Raw genomic sequence first — 26,169 nt, 5'->3', positions numbered from 1 at the left:
ACTGCAGCACAACACCGTTGTCTCTGATGCTTTCCTGTGTCCATCAGTCTCCATGTGCCCCTCTGCCATTGGCCTGTGGTCTCTTATTCTTTTGAATGTGCCCTTTCTGCATCACCCTGTCTAATGAGTCTCCATCTGTATAAATGTGTCCTAACCCTATTGTGTCATCTTGATACTCCGCCCTCATATTCTAAAACTTCTAATGAGCTCACACATAAAATCCAAAAAAATTTGGTAGAATCTTTAGAGATTTTTTATTAATAGCTCAAGGCATCTAAAACAGGAATAATTTAATTTCTTCCTTTCATTTTTCATTAGCATTTTATATTTTATATCTATATATTCCATATTACATTTATTCCATATATTTGATATATTCCATATTACATCTTTGGCTAAAGATGAATAGTTCATGTGATCTGAAACAGGAATAATTTCACATCTTCCTTTCACTTTCATAAGCATTTTATATTTTATATCTATGTATTTTCATGTTACATTTATCCTACATCTTTAGCTAAAACTTTTATGTTGAATAAGAGCAGAGAGAAAATATATTCCATCCTCTTCCAGAAGAAAGTAGAACTACTTTCTGCTTTTTCCCTATTCAGAATGATATTTGCTGAAGATGTTTTCTAGGATTTTTCAATATTGATTCTGAGAATTTTCAGCATGAATGGATGACAGAGTTCCTCAAATGCCTTTTCTACAACTACTGAGATGATAATCTTAATTGTTAGCCTTCAACCTGTAGATGTAGCTTACTATAGTTACTAAATGGGTCCTTTTTTAAAAAAAGATTTATTTTATTTTTATTACATAAATAGAAAGAAAGATTTACAGAGATAAGATACAAACAGAAAGATCTTCAATTTCCTGGTCTTTTCCCCAAGTAGCTACTTTGACCAGAGCTGAGATGATCTAAAGTCAGGAGCAAAGAGCTTTTTCTGGGGTTTCCATTCTATAGGGCCACAAGACCTTGTGCCATCCTCTACTGCTTTTCTATGCCACAAGCAGGGAGCTAGATGGGAAATGGAGCACCCAGGACATGAACTGGTGGCCCTTCTAGATCCTGTTGCATGCTAAGGTAATGATTTAGCCACTAAGCCATCATATCTGGCCCACTGACTGTATTTTGATTCAGCCCTCTATACTTATGATAAAGCCCATTTGGCCGTGGTGGATGGTCCTTGTGTTGTACTCTTAGATTTGATTTTCTAAAAAACTATATTGAATTCTACTAACAGTCTTTGTATTGATGCTCATCAAGCATCTCTTTCAAGATAGTAGTTTCCTTTTGTCTCGATGCTTAAATTCACTACAGAAGCTTCTCTAAGGCTTGTGTAACAGCGATTAATTTTCTTTGCTCTAATCTTGGAAATACTAACTTCTTTTTTTTTTTTTGTTTGTTTTATGAGAGTACCTTCACTTGGGTGGAGTATAGTTGTTGACTTTTTTCTTTTTCCAAATTAACAATACAACTCCATTATTCCTGCCCTGTGTAGCGTCATCTGAACAATACACTGTCATTCTAACAGGAGCTCATTAATTGTATGATTTTCTATGATTCTACTGCCTGAACTTTTATTTTCTGCTTGAGGGGTTGAAAACAATTTCTCCCCTTGACGCTATCCACAAAAATCCTAAAGCTTGGGATTAGGTATCAAAAGGAGCTTCACAAGAGCACAAAGGAAAAAAAAAATGTTTCCCTTCATCATATTGTGAATTTATAAGGGACAGAAATTTCAATACATGGAGAACTGAAAGAGGCATATAGACTTTGATAGCATTAATTTTAAAAGAATAAAGAAGTTTGAAAAATCAAGTCAAATACTCTGTTAGATTAAAAATTCCTATTTTTATTATTTAACTAATGAAACAATTTGCATTTTAAAATTTCTTTAAGTCATTATGACTTTTATCATATCAATCACATTCTTCATAAGGTGAATTATTCTTTTATCAGAACTAATGAGCACCAAAGGACTCACAGTAGCATAAGCATTTCCCAATAGCCTGTGAATATCCAGGAGAACTGGTTCATAGTTCCATGATAGAGTTGAGAAGGATGAGATGATGGTATCCACACAATACATAATCACAAAGAAACTCACCAGCACTAGGACAGTATGGGTGGCCCTTTTTGCTGGTGAGATTCTTGAGGAAGTGCTCATGCTGCAAAGATATTCAGATTTTCTCTGATGTCTACACAAGAAAATCACCATGCACATGCTGGAGAGCAGCATGAGCCCTAAAGAAAAGATATTCTGGAATAATGAAAGGGTGATAAACAGCACCATGATGGTGGAGTTCATTGAGGAGAGTGAGCAGTACTTATTGACATTGAGTAAATTGGTCCTGTTGGAATGAGCTACAGCATAGATGATCATGTTGCTATTGGACGACAGGTTGAACCACCAAAAACAGAAGAAAGCAATGACAACATGTTTTTTGAGTTTCTGTTTAAATCTTGACAAGTAGAAGGAGTTGGGACTGATGGTAATGACCTGGATGATGCTCAGGAGACAGGTGGTGGAGATGGAGAGACCCCTTGTAACTCTACTCAAGCAGAGCAAAAGCTTACATTTTAATTCATTTGTAAATATTAGTGATTTGATCATATCTCTAGATATAAAACCATAGTAGTAAATAGCATCACTATGTGGACAAAAGCCAAGTGGCAGGTGGTCATGTCTGTGGGCCTTGGCCTATGAACCTGGTAGATTGTGACTATGTGGAAGACAAGGAGGAGGGCATTGGCTAAAATTCCAATGCCAGCTTGGAAAAAATACACATTTTTTAATGATAGCATAAGTGAGACTTTGTTTATCTCAGCATACTTGAAAAAAATCTCAGACACCTATAAAACAGAAAAAAACAGACCTTATGCCATTAGTGATCTTTTTTCTCATGAAAACCATAAAAAATAAGCCTTTTCATTTTTCTCAGTGATTTATAATGAGTCCTAAATTCTTAATAGTATTTCCTGGAGGTGAATCTTCTGCACTAGCCTTTCTGTAACAAGTGAAATTTTTTTTACCTTTGAAGGCTTCGGGGACTTCTCCATTTGGGAATATCAAAATAATTCTGCAACAGAACAATCTTATTTTTAATTTCCCATTCTAAATATTTTGAAGTATATTCTGAAACCCCCACACACAAACAGGATGTATGTAATTTGCACTTAGGAATGAATGACAGATGAAATGCGCTATCTGCAACCACATGACATGAATGACTTAACAAAGCATGCACTGCAAAGTTGACTAAGCACTCAGTGAATTTTCTTCAAAGGTTTAATCTGATCAACAAAAATATTGATGTATCATAACTCATAATTGATTGCTCCATAAACTTGCATGTGCAGTCTCATCACAGCACAGATTCAGGATAAAATTGACTACCTTATTGATTATTTATATTTTTTAAGTTTTTTTTTAAATTTCTATTACAAAATCAGATATACAGAGAGGAGGAAAAACAAAGAGGAAAATCTTATGTCCAAAGATCCACTCCCTAAGTGACTGCAATGTTCAGTGCTGCACAGATCTGAAGCCTGGATCCAGGAACTTCTTCCAGGTCTCTTACATGGGTGCAGGGTCCCAAGGCTTTGGGCTGTCTTCAACTGCTTTCCCAGGCGACAACCCGGGAGCTGGTTGGGAAGTGGGGCTGCTTGGATAAGAACCGGTGCCTATATGGGATCTCAGCATGTTCCAGGAGAGGATTTCAGCTGCTAGGCCACTATGCTGAGCCCAACTATTTGCATTTTTGAAGAACGTAATAATTCAATTTCAATAATATATTTAAGCATGAAATAGATCTGTGTAATAATTTTTGGTTATATAGATATGAGCTTTTATTGGCTTTCTTCATACATTCTGAGTAATTCAGTAAAAATAAAAATTACACAGACTGGGTAAGAGTTTCAATATTTTTTTGTACCACAGAAACACTGGCCAATTCCCTGTAATTCATGTCCCTCATTCTGTGAATGTACACCAAGTCCTGAAAAAATTTTTGGTCCTATAGATTATCAAACATTTTCCTTTCCCTATGAGGTTCATGATTGTATACAAACTAGTGAGAAGTGATCTGGTTACTATGAATGAACATTGACGGGTTACTGAAAGTATTTACATGATTTCCCTTGAAAGTTGCCTTAATCCCCATAATCTAACAATCAACAGTTTTCAATATAATTTGTCATTTATGTGAGACTCAAAATATTATTATTACTTACTTGTACTTCAAAGTTAACTTTGTGTTCCATAGCTTATGTGAGTTTTCTGGCCATGGCCTGATGGAAGAATCATTGAACCTATAATAAACATTATTTACCTGGAAAAAAATGACATAGAAGAAAGTTTGTCTTGGTCAGTTATAGTTTAATTATGATGTAAATGAGGATTTGGTCCTTCAAACATAGTAAACACTTCCAAAGATCTGAAGTGATACAGCTCAGTTCTCACTGCAAGAAGTGGCAACAAGGGGTGTCTAGGGCTAAGGCGAGGACCCAGAGAATGTTCAGGAGATGGAAATTATGAATAATATTCACCCTCTTTTTTCTGGCTTTTATATTAATCTCCAAAATATTTATGGAATCACAAATCATAGTGAAGAAAACACCACAATTAAGTTGGCCAGTAATCAAAAGACCGATGATCAAGCATTTGCATAGATGTATATATGCAACAGAGAAAGTGTATGAGAGTGAAAAGCTTTTTGTACAAACTTGATGACTAGTTTGTACAGAAAACATATTTTAAAATGATGCATTAAACCTTAAAAAAGATACACACACACACACACACACGCAGAGAAAGACAGAGTGTCAGAATCTTCTATCCAATAATTTACTGCTCCAAATGTCTAGTAAGTTTTACATAGACCTGGCCAACATTAGAGATAAGGAACTCCATTGTGTCTTTCATGTGAATAGGAGGTCCAAGTACTTCAGCCCTCAATACTGCTTCACAGGAGCATTAGTAGCAGCAATTTGAATCAAGAGCATGAAATAACCAGAACTTGAAATTGCATTCAAATTGGATGTTGGTGTCCACAGTAGCTGCTAAGCCACAAAGATTACTCAGAAAAAAATAATAAAAACTACCAATTTTCCATTTTGATTACACTATTAATTATTTAAGTATTATTATATGAAATAAATGATCTTAAATAAACAAGTGTTATTTTATGAGTAAATATACCATAACGTTTGTATTCTATGTAGATTTAAGGATACGGACATATAGAATAAAATATAGTTTTCATTATATGTTAATGACCATGAGTTTCTTTTTCATATGCTCTACCATATTTTTTGAGTAGTGTTTTAAGATACATGACATCATTTACAACATGACAATTTCAATTGAAAAGATATGTGAGTCTAATGACAGTGTTTACTAATAAAATTGAATCAACTGGGAAATCAAACAGATCAACCAAGGCTCTTTGTTTTTATTGTTTTTGCTTTGTTTTGTTTTGTTTTAATTAAATGGACAAATTCCATGGAAATAACTAAGGCATGCATCCTAAAGAATATAATTACTGCAATATGCCATTCATTGTTTGGGTACAGAATATATTGCAGATGCACCTGAGACACAGAGGCATAATCTCACAAGTTTAATCTCCAGCGCCAGTGAGGAAATACTAAGTAAGAAATAGATCAGTGTAGAAGTAGAATACCAAAGCTATAGAAGTACAGTAGGGAATCATAAAGTGAATCTGGGGACAACCAAAAATGCTCCCTATATCTGCATAATAAAACTATTAGACTCAAGTAGTCACTAAGAAAGCATAAAATGTGATAAGGGTTAATCACATGGCTACCTGTGTATCACTCCAATAAAGAAGTGATAGACCTACTTGATTCTATCAAGTGAAATATTTAGAAAATAATCTGCAATATTCTCTGTGCTCCTTGTTCTTGAATCAGGCCCACTGTGTCCAGGGCATTTGAATTTCATCCCCCTTAATCCATGAATGCAAAGTTTTAAAATAAGAAATGTAAAATCTCATGTTCCATGATATTTGGAAAAATCAGGACAGGCTTTGTTAGTCACATTTCTCCAGCAGTTATACCTGGACAGCCCTAAGCGGATAATCCCTTTAGTTTGCTGCATTTTATTCACACGAACATCATGTGTGTTTCCTACATTTCTTCCACTATAAATATTCAAAAGTTCTAGAACACCATTGTTAGCCAAATTACAGAACACTAGTGGGGAAGTTGTGAAATGAAAACTGAAAAGGTATTTTTTGTGTGTCTCAGGCTGATATTTGAAAAGGTGCTTTTTTTTTTGGAACATAAATATTTTAAATCAAATGCAACTTGAAACTTTTGAAGGAAAGCAGGAATATTGATGGTGGTGATTTTTCTCTTGGGTATGCAATTCTCACTATGTATTCTAAATTGTTTCTCTGACTTCTGAAAAAAATATATCAATATCGGCCCTGGCACAGTAATTTAGTGCACAAAGTTGTCAATTTGTACGTGCCATATCCCATATGGATGCTGCTTTATGTTCCGGTTGCCCCACTGCCCATCCAGCTCCCTTCTTATGGCTTGGGAAAGCAGTTGAGGATGGCCCAAAGCTTTGGGATCATGCAACCATATGGGAGATTGGAAGAAAGCTCCTGGCTCCTGGCTATGGATTATCTCAGCTGTGGCCATTGTCGACAATTGGGGAGTGAATCAGCGGATGGAAGAACTTTGTCTTTCTTTATTGTAAACCTTCCTTTCCAATAAATACAAATAAATTTTTAAAAATCTCAGTATTATCTGTATTTCAATTTTGTTACTTTTAGAAACTGAACACTGAAACAGAGTTTATTTTTGGAAAGTATTTGAGGGGCTGGTGCGCTGGCTAATCCTATACCTGCACACACTGACATCTCTTATTGGTGCCAGTTTGCATCCTGGGTGCCCCAGTTCCCATACAGCTCCATGCTCACTTTCCATAGAGCTCCATGCTTAAGACCTGGGAAAGCAGTAGGGGATGGCCTAAAGCTTTGGAAATCTACACTCAGGAAAGAAACACAGAAGAATCTCATGGCTCCTGGCTTCAGGTAAGCTCAGCTCCAGCCAGTGTGACCATTTGAGGACTGAATATCTTCCTTTCTGTGGCTTCTTTGATCTATAAATTTGTCTTTGTAATAAGAATAAATAAATATTTAAAAACAGATATTTTTGATCTTACGTTGCTTTGGTGTAGTTTTTATCTAAGCTAATTTTTAATAGCTCATATGTGATAGAAGAGAATATTGATATTTTATGGCTTAAAAACATGTTATCAACAAACAGTATAATAGAAGCTTTCCATGGCTACTTGCAAAAACAGTAGCAATAAGTATCAAGAACATTTGCATGGTTTATATGTTCATGAAGCGAAAAAATAATGCAATTTTCTAAAATATCTTAAAATGTTTCTCAGTTTTGGAGAATTAAATTGACATAACAAAAGCATAATGAATAGGCTCAGTTTGATCCAATAATTAGATAAAAGTTAATTGAAATACATAAGTTAAATTTAAGCTATATAGAATGATGGAAAATTAATGCAATTCCAATTCAAGTATGTAATAAAAAACAAGTATATTTATGCAAACTATTCACTTGTGTAATTACATAATTACATAAATTATTTATTGCATCCATTTACAACTCATATGAATAGCAGAGGATGTCCTAACACTTTCCTGAAAAATATCATGCTTCATTCTGGAACTCACCTGCACTTGGAGACTTCTGCACCAGACACAGAGAAAGACACTCACACTGCTAAGCCTCTCATGTGTATCCATTGCGAGATGAGCCCTCTGGACGTGGTTATATGGAAGGGATGGTACCAGTTCATCTCCCTGCAGGCCCATTACTGTCATTTCACCTGTGGAAGCAGGACAGACCTGTCCTTGACATCCTTAGAATAGCTACTCCAGGGAAAAGGTAAAGTTTCCTGTTATTCAAGAAACAGTAGAGGGCAGCTGGGTTCCACTTTTCTCACCTGTGGACTCATTTCTCCAAGGCAGGCCTGCCTGGGCAGGTCGTCTGCCCTCGGTCCTTGTCAAGAGACAAAAGGAAAACAATAAGCATGACTCCAGGACACATGCAAGCCACGGCTGGTTTGTCAAGCTATTCCCACTGATCAAAATGACCTGTGTGACATTGTCCCATGGCCCTCTGGTGGTGTCAGCATCACAGTAAAACAGCAAAGAACCTGTAAATCAGAAAACTCTCTCACTCTTCAAAACCTAATCAGGAAAAGAAACATCATTTTCCAAGGTGTGTGTCCTTAAATAATGCCATTTAATTTGCTATCACAATGTAGACTATATTTCCTCTACTCTGGATGTAGTGAATCTCTGGGGTCCAAGATCAACACAGAGGACCATGGGCAATAACCTACTGAAGACGTCACACCCAGCCTCTTGTGTTGTATCCCCTCTCCCTCAGTCTCCTCTGCCATTTTCACTCACAATCCTTTATCATTCCACATACTCTGAAGTACAGGAACTAAACACTGCCAGCTGTACCCACCAGGACCTCTTTGTTATGAGTTGTCCAAATGTAAGTCCTTAACCTGCCAGAGCAGCTATATATTTGATCCCTGTATGTAGCCAATACATCCCGATAAGTTAGTCATTATATTTATCTTCTTCACAAGCATATCCACACCTGCACACAACTCGTCTGGCTCTTACGTCCATTCTGGTGAACCTTCTGGATATTCTCTTTGATCCAGTCTGGAGCAGTTACCCATTTGAGCTGTATGGGTCCAGCATTCCCAGTTGATTGTGAATGTTTCTTGTCCAATATGAAGACTGCGATTTTACCAGACATTCTAGGTCTTCCCTGCCAGCCTCACAGAATTGAGTTCCAGCTGTTTTCATTTTCACAGGTTCTCATTAGTCCTGGCAAAGTTACCTGTGAGCACAAGAAACCTAACACTGATGTATTGTGGAACCGTTTGAAAATTTTAAATAGAACATAATAAAATCTTTCCTCTGGGATATAATGAAATTAATGCATATGATAAAGACTATTTGTATTTTTCTCTTGAATTTTAGATTCTTTCTGGGACGGATTTTCATGAGATGTACAATATATGTTTTGAAATTTGCCTTGATATTTAGGCTATTTAAAGGACTTACTGCTATTTGAGTTGCATTATATGAATTAATTTTAATTAACAATAAAAAACCATGTATTTTAAGGAGTGTGATGTGATCATTTGGTTCATGTGCTCATCATAAAATAATTCAATCAAGTTAAGCAACATTTCTCTTGCTATCAATTTATAATATATACATGCATTAGTTTTAGAAGCAAATATACAGAGAAGGTTACTGAGTTTAGATCTGCTTGTTCACTCCCTAAACAAGTTAATTGCTGGAGCTGACAAGATGAAGTTATTATCAAGTATTAATCCAGATGTGTTGCATGAGGGCAAGGACCAAACTACTTGATCTCTAGGCTTGCATCTTTAAGAGGTTATATTTAAAGCAGAAATCAGGATCATATCCAACAATCTAACTCACACATTTTATATATTATGCCAGTAATTCTACCAGGCTTTTACCTCTGGGGCAAAAATCTGACAAACTACTCCTAGAGAATCTAGTCACTCAGCAACTTGTGAATACATAATGTATTGTTAGGTGTGTTCAACATGTAGCAGACTGGATCTCTAAACTGTATGCTCTTGGTCTGAACGAAATATAGTATCCTTCAATCAACATTTTTCCCTTCCACATACCAACCTATGCTACCTTGAATCCTTTGGGGATAAACTTTATATTATTATTATTATTATTATTATTATTATTATTATTACAAAATACACCATTTTCAGGATGCCTGAGGGCATTCTCACAGTTTTTCCATTGCACAGAATCATTGCAAACAAGAACTTTACTACAGGAAAATTTCTACATTTAGCACTGCATCTCCAAATGCAGCTGCCTGTGAGATGATATAATGCCTGAGGATTTAACTGATTATTCATTGCTAATCAAATGGGAAGGGACTGGGGTGGACTGAAAGTTTAAGTATAACAGAGTAAAAAGATGGTTCAATCTGAGATGGAAAGCTTTGAATTATGTCTGTTCTCTTTGCTGCTCTGTTTCTAACACCTGCAGGAATATCTGGTACGTAGTAAGAAAGAGGGTATTGTGCCAAATCATTTAGATAAATATTGGTAATCAATGATGTCAACAACAACTGTACAGCAATGCACGCTAGTCTAGACCTAAAGAATCTGCATGTATTTTAGTTTTGGCCCAAGCAATTTGCATACAGTTCTTTCTTTCTGTCTGTCTGCTTGCTCGCTTTCTTTCTTTTTTTCTTTCTTTCCTTTCTTCTTTCCTTCCTTCCTTCCTTTTTTCCCCAGATTTCAAAGCATCACCAAGTCAATCCCCATAAGATGGTTCCTTGGCTGTGCTGCAATTTGGCAAGAAAAGGAAGAACTGGAAGATGAATCCAACAACATACGTCACCTTGGCATATGATGCTTTGCTCTTATGTGGAGTAACTCATTCTAAGAAATGGAGATTGTTTCCAATGAGGTCCTCCCTAACAATCTCCCCACACTAGGATCTCAATGATTTCACCAAGGCACCATCACCCTCTAGAACCAAGCATCCATAACATGAACAATCAGGAATAATTTCAAACTGCATTGAAATAATACTGCCAACATGATTCATTATTCTCATCTCTGAGCATTTATGCTAATGTATTGAAATGTGACATTACATTTCCTGCAACATTATTCACAATTTCCAAAAGATGAACTCAACTGTTATGGCAGTTGATGAATAGGAAAAAGTTGCATATAAAAACAAATCAATAACACTTGCCATTTAAACAGAAGAAACTGTCATTCAAAACATAAATTGAATTAGGGTGCATTATAGTACCCAAATTAAGTCAAACACAGAAATAAGGACACTTCTGATAAGCAGGGGCTAAAATGTAAATGATCGATGCAGACAAATTCCAATGCAGATTTTAAAACAAAAAGCAAAGCAGGGAATTCATGAGAAATGCAAAATGAAGTGTTTTAATAAAAACATGAAAAGTAAAAGTGTGAAGGCTTATACAGGTCTATGAAATTTGATCTTTATAAAATGTAGGGATGCTTCCTCAAAAAAAATAAATAAAAATAAATAAAAATAGGGCCAGGGTCCATGGCTTAGCAGATTAAGTTCCCATCATGAGTGTGGCGGAATCCCATATGGGTGCTGGTTCTAATCCCGGTAGTCCTGCTTCCCATCCAACTCCATGTCTGTGGCCTGGGAAAGCAATAGAGAATGGCCCAAAGCCTTGGGACCCTGCACCCACGTGGGAGATCAAGAAGAAGCTCCTGGATCCTGGGTTCAACTTGGCTCAGTTCCACCCATAGGTTGGGGAGTGAACCATTGTATGAAATATCTTCCTCTGTTTCTCTCCTCCTTTCTGTCTCCTCTCTGTATATGCAAATTTGCAATAAAATAAACAAATATTTAAAAAGCATAAATTACAAAAATGAATACTGATTTAGAAAAAAAAATAATAAACAAGCAATGATTTTGAAATTCTGACACATATCACAAAAGAAGAAAAACACAGTTTAAGTAATTTCCTGAAATTCATACATGATGTATTTTCCCTGGCTGTTTCATAGGAAGATTTGGAACACTACACTTGCTCCATATTGCAGCTATAAAAGTTATATTCTCTGCAGTTTGTGGATACTCACAGAGCACTCATGGTTTCTCTTCATAAAGCATATAACAGGAACAAATTAGATGTATTTCATACACACTGCTTTAAGAGTAAAACCCTCTGTAATGTCCTCTTTTCCTCTCATCTTGTTTTGCTTTTGATTCTTAAGATGACATAGCTTCACTTCACTTCATAATCACAAACTTAACCCTCCACTGAATAAATCAGCAGGTGGTAGAGGTTGTAGTGTTCAGACAGTTCTGGTACTATGGGTTCCTACAAGAGTGAAATAAATTTTAAAGTAAACAATGAAACAAAATCCAAGGATACTTATCAAGTTCAAATGGGAGCTTTCCACTGGATGAAACCTATAGAACAATAACTATACCTAATTAAGTAATGTATTCATTTTGCATTCATCCTCATCCTGCTAAATGGAGTTCTCTGGTCCTCCAGTTTTGAGGACTGATTCATGAATCCTCTAATGCTTAAAGAGCTAAACTCTGGCAAACAGATATTCTGGATTATATGTTAAAATACAGAATGTGAGAAATCTACCCCATTTAGGAACCTCATGTCTCATCCTCACTCAGAAACATATGTAGTATGACAATTGGGAGGCATTCTTGTTTCGTAACCTGTGGAAACTTCTTATTGAAGTGCCAGAGGACCATCTCACAGGATGCTGTTCCTGCTGGAATTTCACCTTCCTGTTGTGGTGCAGGTTGAGTAAGCCACAGAAATATTCTGCAACACACTGTGTCCAACACCACCCTGACACTCAATGGTGCCTTAGGTTCACACACCAAGTGTCTGGATGTCACATAAACACAAAGAAGACATACCCCTGCATCTTTTGCTGTTATCTAAATTGAAAGTGCCATTAGTGAAGCAAGTGCCATTAATGGAGGTCTCTTGATTATATTAGAAGCATGCCTACTTGGATATATCAAAATAAGTTAAAGAGATAACACACTTTAACAGAATGTGTAACCTGCTCATGAACATTATTATTGAACAAAATGATATAAATGCATCCAAGTAGGTGAAGTTTATAAACAGAATTGAAGACCAATCTCTCTTGCTGCCACTGTATCACTTGTTAATCCACTGCGATTTTAACCTCACGATGTGTTATAACATTGCGCCTTTTCTTTTCAGCTATGGTTATGATTTTATTCAATGAATTTAAGGTACATATTTAGATTCTACTCATGCCTAGTTCCTGAAAATTTGTGGGAAGATTTATTCTTTAGGTTTAAATTATATTATTTATATTAAAAAGCAGTCTTTCATACCAGGAAGTGTGATGAATGCATTTAAATAGATCTTCATGAAGAAATTTCAAAATTCCACAATGAAATAACTGATCATAAAAATGTTATTTCTACTTTCAGCTAACACACATGATCCTGTTGGAGATATTATCAAAGTTAAACTGTAATTATCTAAAATGCCTAGATACATGACAAAAATGCATTCAAAGTCACATGCCTATGTACTTAGATTTTTGTTAGCTAATTATGAATTTCTATTCTGTTCCCATTGATCTTCTATTTTTGTGCCATTACCAGGATGATTTGTTTGCAAATACCTGTCACCATGTATTTATATCGGGAATCATGGTGTTTCCCACTTTATTTTTCCTAAAATTAATTCAGCTACTTAGGATTGCTGTGATTTCCATACGAATTCTAGCATTTTTTTCTAGATCTGAGAAATATATCATGTAATTTTAAGAATTTTCATTGTTTTGGCATCTTCAATTCCTTCTTTTTATATTTTATAATTTTCATGATAAGAGTCACTCACAGCCTTAGATAATGTTATTATACTGTGTTTATTTTTTCCCAAATATTGTTTTTTTTTATCTTATTGCATTGGATACAGGTTGTTAGAGATTGCACTAATATTACAATATACAGGTACTATCTTTCAAGTTGTCATCTTTTCATCTCAGATTAAGGCAGACATGTGGTATTTAACCTTTTGGGATTGGTTCATTTCTCTTAGCATGATGGATTCCAGTCGGGCCCATTTGGCCACAAAGAACTGCATTTCGATTTTTTAATAGCTGAGTAGTATTCCATAGAGTAGATGAACCATAGCTTTCTTATCCAGCCTTCTATTGATGGGCATTTTGGTTGCTTCCAGGTTTTTGCGATTGTAGATTGTGCTGCTATGAACATAGGCATGCATGTTGGTTTCTTGTGTAGGAAATCTTTTGGATATATCCCTAGGAGTGCTATTGCTGGATCATATGGTATGCTGATTTTCAGTTGTTTGAGTATTTGCCAAACTGATTCCCATAGAGGCGTACAAGTCTGCAGTCCCACGAGCAGTGGAAAAGGGTTCCCTTTTCCCCACATCCTCGCCAGCAAGTGTTGGTGGTATTATGTATGTGTGCCATCCTTACTGGAGTTAGGTGGTACCTCATTGTTGTCTTCATTTGGATTTCCCTTATTGCCAGGGAACTTGAGCATTTTTTCATATGTTTATTTGCCATTTGGGTTTGTACTTTTGTGAAATGTCTGTCCATATCCCGTGCCTATTTCTTGAGCAGTTTGTTTGTTCTGGTGTTTTGGTTTCTCTGTAGCTCTTTGTATATTCTGGAGATTAGCCCTCTATCTCCTATGTAGTGTGCGAAGATCTTCCCCCATTCTGTGGGTTGTTTTTTTTTACTTTGTTGATTGTTTCTCTAGCTGTACAGAAGCTGCTTAGTTTGATGAGGTCCCAATTGTTTATTTTGGTCTTGATTTCTACTGCTTTTGGTGTCCTTTTTAGGAAGTCAGGGCCTACCCCTAAGTGTTGCAGTGTGTTTCCAACATTTTCTTCCAAGAGTTTGAAGGTTTCTGGATGTAGGTTTAGGTCTTTTATCCATTTTGATTTGATCTTGATATATGGTGAGAGATGTGGGTCTATCTTTTTGTTTCTGCAGGCTATCAACCAGTTGTCCCAACAGCATTTATTGAACAGACCTTTCCATTTGCTTGGATTGTTGTCTGTCTTTTTGTCAAAGATTAATTGACTGTATCTGTGTGGGTTTCCATCTGTTGTTTCTATTCTGTTCCACTGATCTTCCTCTCTATCTTTGTGCCAGTACCAGGCTGTTTTGATGACCACTGCCCTATAGTATGTCCATAGATCCGGTACTGTGATTCCCCCTGTTAAGTTCCTGTTCTTCAGAGTGGTTCTGGCTAATTCGTGGTTTTTTGTGTTTCCAGATGAATCTGTGTATCATTTTTTCCAGTTCAATGAAGAATGCTGTGGGTAATTTGATTGGGATTGCATTGAATGTATATATTGCTTTTGGTAGTATAGACATTTTGATGATATTAATTTTGCCTATCCAGGAGCATGGGATGTTGTTTCATCTTTTGAGTTCTTGTTCTATTTGTTTTTTGAGTGTTTTGTAATTTTCTTCATAAAGGTCTTCTACGCTTTTGGTTAAATTTATTCCCAGATATTTCATGCTTTTCTCTGTTATTTTGAATGATAGCTTGTTGGTTAGATCTTCTTCCATCTTGCGGCCATTTGCATACACTATGGCTGTTGATTTTTGTTCATTAATTTTGTATCCTGCCACTCTGCCAAATTCTCGTATGAGTTCTAGGAGTCTTTGTATTGAGTTTTTTGGTTCTTCTATGTAAAGAATCATGTCATCTGCGAATAGTGAAAGCTTGACTTCTTCATTTCCAATTTGGATTCCTTTGATTTCTTTGTCTTGTCTTATGGCTTCTGCAAGTACCTCTAGGACTATATTGAATAGCAGTGGTGATAGTGGGCAGCCTTGTCTTGTTCCAGATCTCAGTGGGAAGGGTTCCAATTTTTCTCCATTTAGTATGATGCTTGCGTTGGGTTTTTCATATATTGCTTTGATTATGTTGTGGATTGTTCCTTCTATCCCCACCCTGGTTAGGGTTTTTAACATGAAGTGGTGTTGAATTTTTCAAAGGCTTTTTATGCATCTATTGATACTATGATATGGTTTTTGTTTTTCAGTTTTTGGATGTGATGTATCACATTTATGGATTTCCTTATGTTGAACCATCCCTGCATTCCCTGGATGAAACCTACTTGGTCTGGATGGATGATCTGTCTGATGTTTTTTTGTATTGTATTGGCTAGGATTTTGTTGAGAATCTTAGCGTCAACGTTCATCAGGGAGATCGGTCTGTAGTTTTCCTTCTCTGTTAATTTTCTATTCGGTTTGGGGATTAGGGTGATATTGGCTTCATAGAATGAGTTTGGAAGAGTTGCTTCCTTTTCTATTGTTTTGAAGAGCTTGTAAAGGATTGGGGTTAGCTCTGGTTGGAATGTTTTGTAGAATTCTGTAGTAAAACCATCTAGGCCTGGGCTTTTCTTTGTTGGGAGCTCTTTAATCACTGATTCTATCTCTGATTCAGTAATGGGTTTATTCAGGTCTTCTGTTGCTTCTGGGGTGAGTTTTGGTAAGTGGTGGGAGTCTAGGAATCTTTCCATTTCCAAGTGGTTATAGGATTTGTTGGCGTATAGTTCTTTGTAATAATTTCTAATTATTTCCTTAATGGTAGTAGTGTCTGTTGTTACGTTGCCTGTTTCATCTTTGATGCTGCTAATTCTTGCTTTGTCTTGTTTTTTCTTTGTCAATCAGGCCAGTGGGGTATCTATTTTGTTTATCCTCTCAAAGAACCAGCTTTTTGATTCATTTATTTTCTGAATGGTTTTTTAAATTTCTTTCTGATTTAGTTCTTGTCTTGTTTTGATAATTTCTTGTTTCCTCTTGTGTGTGGGGTCCTTCTGCTGTTGCTTTCCCAGTTCCTGGAGGTGTGTGCTTAATTCCTGCATTTGTTGCCTTTCTTGGGCTTTGACGTGCACGCTAGTTGCAATAAACTTACCACATAATACTGCTTTGGTGGTGCCTCAGAAGTTTTGGACGTTTGTATCTGGGTTTTCTTTGGTTTCCATAAATTTTTTTATCTCGTCTTTAATTTCTTCTCTGACCCATTGTTCGTTTAATAGCATATTGTTCAGCCTCCAGGAGTTTACATATTTCCTGGGACATTTTGAGTTGTTGATTTCCAGTTTCACTCCGTGATGGTCTGAGAAGGTACATGGTATGATTCTGATATTTTTGTAGTTAGTTAAACTTGCTTTGTGCCCTATTATGTGGTCAATCCTGGAGAAGGTGCCATGCACTGCTGAGAAGAAGGTGTAGTCTGTGGCCTTAGCATGAAATATTCTATAGATGTGTACTAGGTCCAGTTGTTCTATTATTTGTGTGAGTTCTGTGGCTTCTCTGTTGAGTTTTTGCTGCGTTGAGCTATCTATTGGTGTTAGTGAGGTGTTCAGATCTCCCAGAATTATCGTATGTTCATCTGTGTCTCCCTTTAAGTCCAAAAGTAGTTGCTTTACATAGCTGGGTGCATCCGGGCTAGGAGCATATATGTTAAGAATTGCGATTGGTTCTTGTTGGATCCTCCCTTTCAAGAAGATGTAGCGCCCTTCCCTGTCCTTTTTGACATCTGTTACTTTGAAGTCTGTATCATCTGAGAATAGGACTGCCACACCAGCCTTTTTTTCTCATCCACTGGCATGGAATATTTGTTTCCACCCTTTCACTTTCAGTTTCCTGTAGTTTCTTCTGGTTAGATGCGTTTCTTGCAAGCAGCATATAGTTGGGTCCTGATTTTTAACCCAGTCTGCTAATCGGTGCCTTTTGAGTGATGAATTTAAGCCATTTGTGTTGAGGGTTAATATTGAGAAATTATAATTATGCCGTAACATATGCCTGTGTTTTTGAGGTTGTTGGTGATTGATTGTCCTTTCCGTGGATGGACTTTATTGAGATCTCCCAGATTGCCATCCTTGCTTATGGCTTGCTTCCTTTTTCTCTGGGAGTAGTGCATTTCTAAGGAGATTTTGTAGAGTTGGTTTTGTGTTGGCATATTCTTCTAATTTCTCTTTTCTGTGGAAGTATCTAGTTTCATTCTCGAATACAAATGAAAAATACAAATGAAATCTTTGCTGGGTAGAGTATTCTTGGTTGACAGTTGTTCTCTTTCAGTACTTGAAAGATTTTGTTCCACTCCCTTCTTGCCTGGAGTGTCTGTTCTGAGAAGTCGGCAGTGATTCTGATGGTCCTGCCCCTAAATGTAAGCTTCTCTTTGGTTCATGCTAACCTTAGGATTCTTTCTTTGTATTCATTGGAGGATAGATTAATTACGACGTGTCTTGGGGAGGATCATTTTGGGTCCACCCTGTGGGGAGTCCTCTGGCCTTCCTGAATTTGGATTGGGTTCATGTTCCAGGTATTTTGGAAGTTCTACTGCATAATTTCCTCAAGTACTGGTTGTATGCCTGTCTCTCTTTCCACTCCTTCTGGGAGCCCCATGATTCTGATATTTGACTTCTTGATGTTGTCGTTCATCTCCTGGATCGTCTTGTTCGCCTTGTGTAGTTGTGACTCTAGTTGGTTAATAATCTGCCTGCTTTCATTCTGGGAATCTTCCAAGTCGGATAATCCTGTCTTCTGCTGCTGTAATTCTGTTGGCTAAGCTCTCAACTTTGTTCTTCAAGTCTAGGATCTCGATTTTGAGTGATTTTGTTTCTGTGATTATGTGGTTTTTGAAATCTTTGAGCTCGTCCCATCGTTTTTCATTGTCTCTGAAGAGTTTTATAATTATTTTTCTGAACTCCTTATCAGAGACGTCTTCAATTTCTTCATCTGTAATCTCTGCGATTGACCAGGCTTTATGGTGGCTTTTTGGGGTGGAGCAAGCTGTGTCTATGTCACTAACTCTCTTATTCCGTCTTATATTTGTGGTCCAAGGTGTTGCTGGATTCTCACCCTTGACCTCTGTTGCCACCTAGTGGGTAGCCTGAGGTCTTGCTAGCCTAGGTTTTTATTTTCCTTCTGGCCCAGGGAGTTTTTGTTTTTTTGTTTCCCTTCTGGGTTTCAGGTTTCAGCGCCTTAGGTTTCAGTGCCTAGGATTTTTTTTGTTGTTGTTGTTTTGCTTTGGATTTTTGTCTGAGGTATGGCCCGCTTTCCTTCTTCCTGGGTTGGCCCAGAATTTAGTTTAGCTGTGATACTGGGGTAGCTGCCGGGTACCGCACTTCAGGGTCCTAGCACCCTTCCGCTACCGTAGCGCTTCGTTATGTGGGAATGTGTGTTAGTGAGCTGTCCCTGTCTTTGCCTGGGTCCCACCAAGGTTATTTATATCGCCACCAGTGCTAGAGGTTTCAACACTTCTGCAGTCTCCAGCCACCACTGGAGGGGCCTTGTGCCCCGATCTCCCAAAATTGTCTGTGTATTTTCTGGTCAAAACTCCCGCCGGCGTTTCCCCTGCTGGGTTCCCAACTCACGGTTTTCGAGCTGTGGCGCCGCTGAGTGCTGCCTTGGTTTGTTTGTTGTTGTTATTTTTGGTTGATTCTCCAAATTGCTTGGATCTTGTTGATTCCGCAGTGTGTTTACTCTTCAGATGACTGATGACTGTGGATTGATCCACAGTAAGCCTTGCCCCCAAATATTGTTGATCAACTGATCTTGCATGCTCTTTCTTTGCCATGTAATTGCCTGAAGATGCAAAAACTATTCATTTGTGTATTTATCTTATTTCCTGAAATTTCGGCAAACTCGTTAATGAGTTCCAATATTCTCTCAGTAGAGGCCCTTTGTTCCACTATATTGAGAATTATGACACCTGTAAACATGGGTAACCTTGACTTCCTCTCCAATTTTTATCCTTCTGATTCTTTTTCTTGCCTAAGGTTTCTGACTAAAGTGTCCAGGACTATATTGGGTAGAAACTCTGAGAGTGTAAATCCTTGACTGATTCCAGATGATAGAGGAATTGCTTCAGCTTACTCCTTCTACAAGCCCACCTTCATATTGGCTGCAAATCAGGATAAGATTTAACAATAAAGGAACCAAAAACAATATCCCCAATGAATATTGTTGCAAAAATTATCAACAAAATCCTATCTAAATGAGTGTGACAGCACATCAAAAATATCATCCACTCACACTATGTAGGATAACTCCCAGGATTGTTCCCCATACAAAAATCAATAGCTGTGAATCATCACATCAAATGGTGAATAAAATTGGCATGGTGATATTCATGATTCTCACAGCAAAGGCAAATTCATTTTTTTTGATAAATTTTGACATGTTTTCCTAATAAGACATCTTTAGCAAATTAAATTGAAATGAAGCATAATGCAACCAAGGCAACATGCGAGAGATCCACGGACAGCATCATACTGAAAGGGATAAGAATGGAACATTTCCGGCCCAGCATTGTGGCCTAGCAGCTAAAGTCCTCGCCTTAAACATGCCAGGATCCCATATAGGTGCCGGTTCTAATCCTGGTAGCTCCACTTCCCATCCAGCTCCCTGCTTGTGGCCTGGGAAAGTAGTCGAGGACGGCCCAAAGCCTTGGGACACTGCACCCGCGTGGGAGACCTGGAAGAGGTTCCTGGTTCCTGGCATCGGATTGGTGAAGCACCGGCCATTGAGGTCACTTGGGAGTGAATCATTTGTTTGAAGACCTTCCTCTGTGTCTCTCCTCCTCTATATATATCTGACTTTCCAATTAGAATAAATAAATCTTAAAAAAAAAGAATAGAACATTTCCAATATGAGCAAGGATCATTACAGCACATCCTTTTTAACCATTCCTTTCTGTTGTACTTGCAGAAGTTTTAGATTGAGTCATTAGGTAAGAAAATGAAATCAAAAGGACTATCATTGGAATAGAAGGGAGTTGAATTATTTCTCTGTGTATGTGACATAACTTTACATCCATTGTCAAAATCCCTTTGGATAACCAGTACTTCTCTGTTTTTTTTTTTTTTTTCTCATTGAACTCTTCATTTACTGTATCATTATGCACATGCTTATAACATGGATTAATATTGTGTTATAAAAATTAAAGAAATTAGCAAGGAGGGCAAAAGACCAGGAAGAAGAAAAGTGTCATTACATTTTTAGAACTTTTAAGTCTTTAGATTCAAGTTTAAGAATATTTAGATATTTTGTCTCATAGTTTCCTTATCACTTGTTTCTGTGAAAATCAACTTTTGAAAACTGAAAGTAGATATTGTTTATTTATTTTTTTAAAGATTTATTCATTTTTATTACAGGCAGATATACACAGAGGAGGAGAGACAGAGAGGAAGATCCTCCATCCGACGATTCACTCCCCAAGTGAACCGCAACGGGCCTATGCTGCGCCGATCCAAAGCCGGTAACCCGGAACCCCATCCGGGTCTCCCACGTGGGTGCAGTGTTCCAATGCATTGGGCCGTCCATGACTGCTTTCCCAGGCCACAAGCAGGGAGCTTGATGGGAAGTGGAGCTGCCGGGACTAGAACCGGCGCCCCTATGGGATTCCAGGGCCCTCAAGGTGAGGACTCTAGCCGCTAGGCCATGCCGCCGGGCCCCAGAAAGTAGATATTGTTCAAAAACTTCCCTACTGTCTAATTGAATGATCTGGCTGTGTAATAATTTGCTACAAAAGATGGCATCCTTAAGATACTTCTCCAGATAATCCTGATCCTGCAATGATGGCAGCTCCTACTGAAAAATGCTACAAAATCAATCAGAGTGAGTATGTCACATCTGTATCCCACCAAGCTTGGCACCAACTTTCTGAAGTTTACTGGTTTCATTTTGTAAGGGAACTTATAATCTATTCCACATTTCCCTTCCTAATCAAGTCTTTTATTGTTTAGTGGAGCAGCAAGTAGGAGCACCAAATGGGACTCCCACAGCTAGGGCTGCAGGAGTCCCCAGCTTCTCAGTGTGAGATGAGGGCAGAATGTCATAACACATATCACTGTTGATGATGCCTGATGGAAAGACAGCTTTTGCATATGTGCAACTAGGGAGTTTTATCAGCAGAATAATTCCTGTGCTCCACTAACTGTAAGTCCATCCAGGAGAGTTGTCATGGCAGAGCAACAGCTTGGGAATATGAGGCACTTTCTTTCCTCTACTTACCACAGGCTCTGGTGATCAAGCTGCCAAGGAGTAGAACTCATATGAAGCTGGCTATGGAAATGCCTCTGCTCTTGCAGTGGATGGGGCAGCCTCGTGGGGTCTGACAGTGAGTTCCCTGCACTCTGTAACTGTGGGAGCCCTTGGGATAGAACAGTGGAAATTCTGGGAATGTATGATAGCGTTTGGTGCGTAGGAGCACTCCTTGGCAGTCACTGTGACTGAATTCAGAACTCCTGTGTCCATGGTGGCCTGGGCTAGGTCATTGCAGGTTATGAGATCATGCTGAGGGATGCTCAGATGCTTTGTGTAATTCATGTGCCTATGTGGGTGAGTTTGAAGCCACTGTGGGATAACACTAAGCACTGATCTCCTGGGAGGAAAGATGAGCTGTGAATATCCAGGAGATGTAGTTATAACTTTCAATATTAGAAAGTAAATATGCTGGGTGTAGGAGGGTGGGACATGGCATAGTACAGCATTACTCCACTGCACCAAATGGGTACCACTTCATGTCCCAGTGGCTCAATTCCTGGCAGCTTCCTGGAGCATGGGCCAAGTCCATCGTCTTCTGCACCCATGTGGGAGACCTGGAGGGAAATCTAGACTGCTGGCTTCAGATCAGCTTGGCTCTGGTCACTGCAGCCATTTGGGGCATCCAGCAACCAAAGATCTTTCTCTGTGTATCTGCTTCTCTCAAACATCTGCATTTCAGTAACAATAAAAAATAAAATATTTAATTATGCATAGCCAAATGAATATGTGAAATAGAAAATGTAGTAAAAATCCTAATAGTGTATTTGATGAGGCAAAAGTAAGAATATCTGTACTATAAGATAAATTCTTAGAAATAGCTGAAAAAGAACAAGAGAAAAATAGACTAAAATTTCTGCCATGACTTGTATAGATTTACAAATAACTCAAGAAGATTTTCTACACATAGTAACAGAGAAAGATGGGCATCATTATGAAAATACATGGGCATGGAATTTTTTCTTGTAAAAGTATAAACAAAACAAAGCAAACAATAAACTATTTATTGGAAATTGTTGGACCTACATCATTAGCTAACAATGCATATCAACATTAGAAGATAAATCATAGAATATGTATATTAACTGAAGTTAATACAAAAAAGATTAAAACTTTGATAGTATAAAGCTATAACAAAACATAAAAATGGAAGAACAATACAACAGTCCTTATAACTGACCACATCCAGTCACCAGATGATGAGCTTCTGAGTTGATTTCTTATCATAGCCATTGTGAATTGAGGTTTTATTAACATGAAGATACTGATAACTCTGTCATATGGACTAACCTGTGGAGTCTTTTCCAAGAATCCTTTGCCACTGCCGATATTTTGCAGAAGTTTCCTGATGTTTCTTCTAGTAATTTGATTGTATCAGGTTGTAGAACTTGAATGTTGATGCATCTAGGATTGATTTTTATGTAAACCATAAGATAGGAATGTTGCTTTCTTTCTCTGCACATGAGTCCAAATTTCCCAACACTATTGTGAGACTACCCTTTTCCCAGGAATAATTTTAAATCAATTGTCTCAGATTAGTCGTTTGTAGGTGTACGGATTGCTTTCTGAGGGTCTTGTTCTGTACCATTGATCTGCATGTTTCTTTTTTTTTGTCTAGTACCAGGCTGTTTTTATTATTACTGTGTTTTAGTAGGTCCTGAAATCTGTTATTCTGATGCTTCTGGCTTTGTTTTGGATTTTTAAGGGTTCTCTAGCTCTTCAGAGCCTCTTGTGTATCCATAGAATTATAGCATTATTTTCTTCTAGGTTTCTGAAGATATTATATTTTGATTGGAATTGCAATGAAAATGGAAATTGCTTTACATAGTATGGACAATTTGATGATATTAATTTGGACAGTTCAAAAACACGGAAATTATAATATTTTCCTCTACATTATTTATGTATTTATTTTATGTTTGGTAGTTTCCATCACAAATATCTTTCACACTGTTGGTTAAACATATCCACAGGTGTTTAAATTTCTTTGTAGCTTTTGTCAATGATCTTTATCACAGATTTTCTTTCTTACCCAGGGCTTTTCTGTGTATACAGAAGTGATTGATTTTTGTGTATTAATCTTCTGCTCTTCAAGTTTATGCATCTCTCCTGTGAGTTTCCTTAGTGGGGTCCTTCAGTAAAGTCTTTTAGTTCCAGTATTTAAATAGATTATTTCCTCTGCAAAGAAATGATTTGACTCTCTCCTTTCCACGTGTATCTTTCCTCCTTTTCCAAATGTGAGCCACTCTGATCTGAAGCCAGGAGCCTTTTCCTGGCCACTCACATGAGTGCAGGTTCCCAAGGCTTTGGGGCATCCTGCAATGCTTTCCCAAGCCATAAGCTGGGAGCTGAATGTGAAACGACAAGGTCAGAATAAGAACCAGTGTCCAGGTGGGATCGTAGCAGTTTTGAGGGGAAGATATGCCAGTGCTGGGTCCAGGATGTATATGTAATTTAGTTATTCATCACATCACTGCAGAAAAACCAAAACACAAAAATAATAAATATTCTGATGTAATGAATATGCCTGTCAATGCAAATGGAACTTAACCCTGGTGTCTGTGGATGCTCACACACTCTTTCAGCCTGCCCATCTCATTTAGATGAATGACACAGCTCAGTGTCATCTAGGGACTTGCAAGATAACCAGCTCTATCAATTTTGACACCAGCAATGTGTACATAGAAATGGGTGGGGCCCTTCTTGATTGTGTTGGTAGCAGTTTACATGAAACTTCAAACCATTTTTGTCATTGGAGGGCAAAAAAAAAAAAAAAAAAAAGAGAAAACCTTGGATTTTTAATCCATGCAAAGGGGTACCTTATTTGATATTATTGGAAAGGGAGGCAACACTGTGACAGCTAAATACACAGCAGTTAAATTGCAATTGGACAACTTTTTTGACTGAACCATGAAGTCTCAAGTCTCAAAAGAAAATGTACACACACACACACACACACAATCCTAAACTAGTGTGACATTCAGTGCTCAACTCAGCTAATGCTCAAAGTCTGATGTATCATCAGAAACAATTTCAAAGGTATGTTCTGCTGTCTCTTTCTCCTTATTTTAGAGCAAGATGTTCTCTCACCAGCTTTCCTGAAAAGACACTGGAGTAATTGTCACCCCCCATGCTAACTCTTGAACATCTGAACAGTGCTGTGAGTACTGAATGATGTCACACACACACGCCCCAAGGTGCACATCCAGCACAAAGCAGCCACATGAGCGTGTCACTGTCCCCGTGTCCCACCCCTTTAAACACTTCTCTGTCACTCACAAGCTGGATTCAGCTACAAAAACACCAGAAGGACAATCTGTCTCCAGTGAAGTTGCCATTCCTAGTTATAGCCTCTGCATTCATAGTGTACACTACCAGAAAGACTTAGAAAGAATTTGACGGATGAATTCTTAAAAAAAAAAAAGAATTCTGTGCTATTCATTTCATTCTATTATTTATTATCACTGATCGGGTAATTATCCATCTCTTTTTTCTACAGAAGACAGCATCCAGCAACCCCTTAGGAACTCATTGTGAATTAAACAAAGCCCCATGTTCTCTTTACCACATGGGAACATCCTAGATTGCTTGATTTAACTGCTACTTTCATTAACCCAATTTTTAGTGTCTCCTGATTTCCCAGGCTGTATTTCAACTAATAGCCTGCCCCCATCAAACATGAAAGACACCCTCATTCATTTACACTGTACTCGGGTTCAGCACAAACTACACAGGAGTTGCCAATCTGAAAGGGAGCACAATGATCCCCAGGGCACACAGAAAGGAAGCTGAAGTTTTACCTTTAACACCTAAACCTGAGCCTACCAATTCAAGCATGTTGATTGTTTTGTCTAAGATCCAAGGGCCAAATCGTGTTTGGTACTATTCTGCACCAGGCTCATGGTTAGGTGCTGGTATAACCACCACCAAGGAAGTGCCCACACATGGGCCGAGTCAGCAGCTGTGGCAAGAAGCTTCTCCTTCTCCCAGGTGGGGAACCAAGTTATTCCTAAGAGAGAGCTGGTTCACTGTAACCTACCAGCCAGCTACTCCTTGTGCATGCTCTGGCTGGCACCCTTTGGGAGAGGCACAGGCGCTTGGGGACCAGAGAGCATGATGGGGCTTCTGTTTTATTCAGTCCTTTCCCACCCAAACGCTCTTGGTAGCAGTTAATATAGGATCCATTGGGTCCAGCGGCCAGTAGCCTGCTGCTAAGTGTGCGGCTTCAGAAGCAGGCAGGTCAGAGGGATGTGCCTAATGTGGAGATGACACAGGACCAGATATGGGCCCTGCTGCCCACCTAGATGTACCTGGCCATCTGCTTTTCCCCATCCCACAGGGTTGCCTCCCAGGAAGCGCGAGTCCAGGGACTGCAGGGGTTACCAAGTGGGCGTGGTCTGGCTCTGAATGGTTGCTAGGAGGCTCCATCTAGGTGTTTGGCTAG

The 26,169-nt window shown here is 38.0% G+C and overlaps 1 protein-coding gene across 1 annotated transcript; it reads right to left on the bottom strand.

Annotated features, from left to right (window-relative positions):
• Window positions 1-1,901: 1,901 nt before the first annotated feature.
• On the bottom strand, window positions 1,902-2,621 carry LOC101535170 (vomeronasal type-1 receptor 90-like). The gene has a single exon (XM_004599663.3). It carries the CDS (start codon window positions 2,619-2,621, stop codon window positions 1,902-1,904), a length of 720 nt encoding a protein of 239 aa, XP_004599720.3.
• Window positions 2,622-26,169: the final 23,548 nt, after the last annotated feature.

The sequence above is a fragment of the Ochotona princeps genome, chromosome 11 (genome assembly GCF_030435755.1).
Source record: "Ochotona princeps isolate mOchPri1 chromosome 11, mOchPri1.hap1, whole genome shotgun sequence".
NCBI classification, from domain to species: Eukaryota; Metazoa; Chordata; class Mammalia; order Lagomorpha; family Ochotonidae; genus Ochotona; species Ochotona princeps.
Note: the sequence above shows the minus strand (reverse complement) of the source record. Positions and strands in the feature narration are given on the sequence as shown.

Bases quoted from the DNA above. Each gene is read 5' to 3' on its own strand.
- LOC101535170 (XM_004599663.3), bottom strand. From the start codon at position 2,621: ATGATCAAATCACTAATATTTACAAATGAATTAAAATGTAAGCTTTTG.